A 4,796-nucleotide genomic window follows, 5' to 3' on the forward strand; every position below is an offset into this window, starting at 1 on the left:
TTTATTCATAATTTATTAATTTATTATTAATTTATTTGTAATATATTATTTTAAGGAATAGGTCAAGGAACATCTTTGAATTGGATTAACGGAAAAGTTAACCGATGAACGTCCACTTGTAACGTAAAGTAATATTAAACGTAAAGTATATCGCGAAGCATTTTTTTTCTTAATTAGTATTAATTTTCTTATTGATCGCCTTATTGAAGTTTTATGAACAGTTTGATCATGTAAATTGCGATTTTCATCCATGGCGTTGGACTTTTTCTATGTTTTAAAATACTCTAAGGTTGTTTACCGGAGAATTGCAAATTAATGGAAGAGAATGTCTATAGAAGGTCGTTCTTTCGTTGCACCCACGTTTATAACAATTCTGCACCAATTACAGCTTGATCATTTCTTTAGATTCAGATTATTCAATGATTTCGTAATTCCAAAGAAATTGTAAAAGTAATATAAATATAAAAAGATACACGAGATATAATTTTTTTTTTCTATGCAGTGTATTATTATTAATTCAAGTTATACTTTACAATTAATGCAATCACTGTTACTTTACATTATTAAGTTAGCTGTTAATAAGAATCTCATATTATTTCTATACTTTTATCCTTTCCATCTACCTTATCCTCAGTCCTTTCCCACAAAATCGACGACGACGACTCGAAAATCAGCTCAAGGCAAATGCTAAACGACAAATATAATTTACGAGCGTGATTTCTCCAGCTGCGCATATGAAACCTTCCAAATCTCCTGTTCACCGAGAACCAACGAATTTCAAGTGGAAAAATTTCTCTCTCAATGGTAAGATCGCGATAGGATTCGGGAATTTTACATCGAGCAGCAGCTTCGATCTGTCGTTCGATCTCTCCACCGAGCAAGCAGCTGTGCATTCCTACCTGTGGGGACGGTTAACGCGAGCACACAGAGCAGCAATCGACTCCTCTTCGGTGTCATTCTTCGTTGACGAACGTTTCTGCAGTCCCTTAGGAATTTTTTTACGAATTTTCACTGCACTCGCGGCAAATAGACGAATCTGTCTCGTTTCTCTGGCTCGTGGTGCGCGAACACACTCGTCATCGACGGACCACTGGGTGAAAGAACAAGTGTCACGACACTGGTGGCCAATACTCGCCAGCAATACCGTCTCTGCCATGGCTACGGGACTCGGGAACCGGACGGTAGGAACCGTTCTTAGCTCATTGGCTGACCACTTTCTACCACCGTCAACCGACCGCCGAGAAATCTTCGCTTTTATTCGTGTTAGAACAGACAACGGTTCCGCGTAAACACAGCTGAAAATCCGGATTTTTGACAATTTTCAGGAATTACTTAGACAATCTCCAGCCAGTTTCCTAGACTCATTGGGATGGAAAAAGATGAACTTTTAACGAGGATGATACGGATTTTTTTTTGCACTTTCTTCTTTTTTTTTTTAAATCTTTTTCAGTCATTTTTTCCTGTCTAAAACTGTGCATCGTGAAATTGAAGATTTGGAGGACGATGTAAGGTGTATTTGGAATTTAGACATTTTTATGGAATATTTATTTTTACAAATTCTTCAATGTAAAATATTGTCTAATGAAATCAAAATTGTAAGCAGTAATAACATATGTTTTCAATTGTTAATTTCTTGAAATATGGAATAGAGATCTAAGAGAGAAATTTTTCTAAAAGACACATGTTTCACGAATATTTTTTATCTTCGATTTATTAAGGATAGTAATATTTCAAAACTCTTTGTTAATTTATAGAAAGTTGCACGCAAAGAATTTTCTTCGTTGTTATATAATTTCTTTTGAAGTCGTTTCATTGTTTCTTTTTCTTGTAACCAATTTTTTAATTCTATTAAACCATTAAGCTGTAATAAATCTGCACGCTTACATACTTTAACTTTGTTCCTTGAATTATTTACAAGAGAAACTTTCTCTCGAATCATTAATCATTTGTTTTCGTTCATAAAAACGAAGAAAATAATTTAATCCTACCGTATAAAGTATATAAAAAAAATATTTAAATAGAAATTATTAAAAATATTTATTTATTCAAATAGATTACACGTTTGATAAATCGGATTTCGAGAACTGTTAAAAAGAACATAAGAACGTTCAGAGTTCAACCTTGGTTATTTGTGGCCCCCTTTTCTGCTTCTCTTTCCTCGTCGATTTTTTTTTCTTTGCCTCCCCTTTGTATTCTTTTCGAGATTCTGCAGAATGCCAGTAAGGATTGAAGTATTCCGGTTCCCGTTTGACGATATTCAATTCTTGCGATACTAGATGAAATCTTTCAACTGTTTCTGTGTCTAATAAATATTTTGTTCGATTCATAAAATTTAACGACCAATGTATGATCGGATTCCATATCTGTTGTGTCCTCAGTATACGATGAGTGATGTGAGGAAAATGAAGAATAATGTCTCCAAAGAATGCTGTGTTCTCTAATGTAGTAGATATTGCTAAAAAAAATATATGTATAACATTTCTTGAATTCATAAACAAATATTTTCTCTCGTAATTTTTCATACATTTGAATTATGATTTTGTAAATTGAAAATGTGTTTCTTCGTTTAAACGAAAGATGTTAATAGTAGAGATAAAAAAAAATTACCACTCTGTATGGTAACATTTCGTGGCAAAGTTCTGTTATCTGGGTTAAAACCCCCATTCTCGATTAACGCTTTACTTGCCTCGATCACATCAATCATCTTTTCACCAAGAACCATGATCATCTTGTACAGACGTTCGTAGCTGTCTATTTTCTGAAGGCGTTTAATGACTTGCATGTGCTCCTTACGTTGATAGCCAAATGATTTTTTGACTAATAAGATCTTGGTTAAGGTATACTTGTAAATTTGATAAATAATTAACCAGTAATATAATATTATAATTTTTTCGTTTAAAAATTTCTAAACATACTCTCAATTGTGTGATATGGCTCTAGTATTTGCTCTTTAATACTTACATTAATAAGAAAAGCACATTCTAAAATTGAAAGAATAAAATGAAAATAACAATAAAGAAAGAATCAATAAATACTATATTTTAAAACATGATTTTTGCTGCAATAGAAATATTTATGCTTATATCTCTTTAAAGTATATAAGTGACGATAAATAAGAGTGGAATGTATGTATTTTCAATGGATACACAATTTTTCGTAGACTTTAATTTCAGATGATGAATTATTGTTTTCTGATTTTCCGCTGATTTGTTGAGTCTCTACAGCGGGAAGATTGTGTTGCGCATGCGTGATATATGTCAACATCGATACGATTACAATGTAAAGTAGAACGCGTGGCATCTTATCAAACAGAAAATCGCTTAAAACATAAAACAATATACCAATAAAATACTCATATGTCAAGGTAAGGAGTGTTTGTTAAATGTCAATTGTCCTTATACTTGTCCAGAAAAAAATCGTTATGTTATACGAGGTCTTAACCGGCATTTAATCGACAGAGCAAAGCCGCAAGTTGCAGTCGCGACATACCAACACTACTGCCACCTATCAACTTCCATACGTTGAATGTATCAATGTTAATCTTAATTTTCGTCCAAATAATTAAAAGATCTGTATTCTTCTTGTAATTATGTGACCCGTAAGAACGTTTGCATGGTGATGTGTATATGTGTTTTTAGAATTTTTTTTTATTGACATTGTTAGTGAATAGTATTAAATCAGTATAAGCTTTTTGCGTATACAGTAATAGTACAACGATTAAGCTGTGGAAAAAACACTAAATGCAGACGATTTAATTACGCGTGCTACGCACATATGGCAGTTATCTGATTTGATGATAATAACATATGTACACGTATCGTTCAAGTAATATATTTAATGACTTTTTAATTCGAGTTTAATGTCGGCAACAAATATGGCAGCGACGGATGATACAACACTTGATGTAAGTAATATTTGTGGTGTTTTTTTATTACATTACATTAAATACGTTTAATTGTTGGAATTATGTTTTACAATTGAAAATTTTGTGCAAGCAAATATTCAATGCTGTACTTAAACTTTTTTTCCACAACTTTAGCATAGTTTAGCATAGTTTTAGTAAAAAGTTTTTATTTTAAGTTTAAGCTCACAATGGAATATCCTGACCTTCAGAATGTTGAGGGTGAGCTAACAGTAGCAGAGAAGCAAAAATCAAATATTGGAGAACCTGAATTTAATACTTTAGATGAACCAGTTAAAGAAACAATTGTAAGTATATTTATAGTAGTTAACATTATAATAATATTGATTCAATTGTGTTGCTACTTTTTCCATTATAGCTCAGGGATGTTCGTGCAGTAGGCAAAAAGTTTTATTACGTTTTATATCCCAAAGAAAAGAAAAGCTTATTGAAAGAATGTAAGTTACCAAAAGAACAAATATTATAAATTATGTACACAATTTTATATCAATTATTTATTTATCAATTTTTTTAATTGTAGGGGATCTTTGGGGACCATTAGTATTGTGCACATTCATGGCAATGTATGTTCAGCATTATTTAGAATATTCCATATGTTATTATAATTATGATTATAAACTTCTTATTTTTTTAGGATATTACAAAGTTCTTCTGATGGACAGGATAATTTTAATGATGGAGGACCAGAATTTGCAGAAGTTTTTGTAATTGTATGGATTGGATCTATGGTTGTTACATTAAATTCCAAACTGTTGGGTGGCAATATGTAAGTAACTATATAATAAATGCAAAAAAATATTTAATATTTCTTTCTAGTATTAACAAATATTCTACAGTATTGCATGAGTTTTATATGAACTTGTATATTATTAAA

The 4,796-nt window shown here is 31.4% G+C and overlaps 3 protein-coding genes across 4 annotated transcripts in view; 1 reads left to right on the forward strand and 2 right to left on the reverse strand.

Annotated features, from left to right (window-relative positions):
* Positions 1-3,487, reverse strand: part of LOC108571544 — a 9,163-nt gene extending 5,676 nt beyond the window's left edge. Inside the window, exon 1 of one of the 2 annotated variants that reach the window (XM_017933611.1) lies at positions 3,442-3,487. In XM_017933611.1, the coding sequence (XP_017789100.1) occupies positions 3,442-3,487 (46 nt within the window). Of the gene's footprint in view, positions 1-899; positions 1,102-3,441 lie in introns of those variants that run through there. The other variant, XM_017933610.1, reaches the window with a different exon arrangement.
* LOC108571545 (coiled-coil domain-containing protein 134-like) lies at positions 2,109-3,309 on the reverse strand. The gene is made up of 3 exons (XM_017933612.1): positions 3,147-3,309; positions 2,608-2,817; positions 2,109-2,455 (listed from the first exon to the last, which is right to left on the reverse strand). Exons 1-3 carry the CDS (start codon positions 3,298-3,300, stop codon positions 2,109-2,111), a joined length of 711 nt encoding a protein of 236 aa, XP_017789101.1. The 5' UTR covers positions 3,301-3,309.
* Positions 3,488-3,690: 203 nt separating the features above from the next.
* LOC108571595 (protein YIPF6) lies at positions 3,691-4,692 on the forward strand. Its single transcript, XM_017933670.1, has 5 exons — positions 3,691-3,904; positions 4,081-4,209; positions 4,281-4,359; positions 4,443-4,485; positions 4,557-4,692. The coding sequence occupies exons 1-5, from the start codon at positions 3,860-3,862 to the stop codon at positions 4,690-4,692; spliced, it is 432 nt and encodes a 143-aa protein (XP_017789159.1). The 5' UTR covers positions 3,691-3,859.
* Positions 4,693-4,796: the final 104 nt, after the last annotated feature.

The sequence above is a fragment of the Habropoda laboriosa genome, unplaced genomic scaffold (genome assembly GCF_001263275.1).
Source record: "Habropoda laboriosa isolate 0110345459 unplaced genomic scaffold, ASM126327v1 scaffold40, whole genome shotgun sequence".
Lineage (NCBI taxonomy): Eukaryota > Metazoa > Arthropoda > Insecta > Hymenoptera > Apidae > Habropoda > Habropoda laboriosa.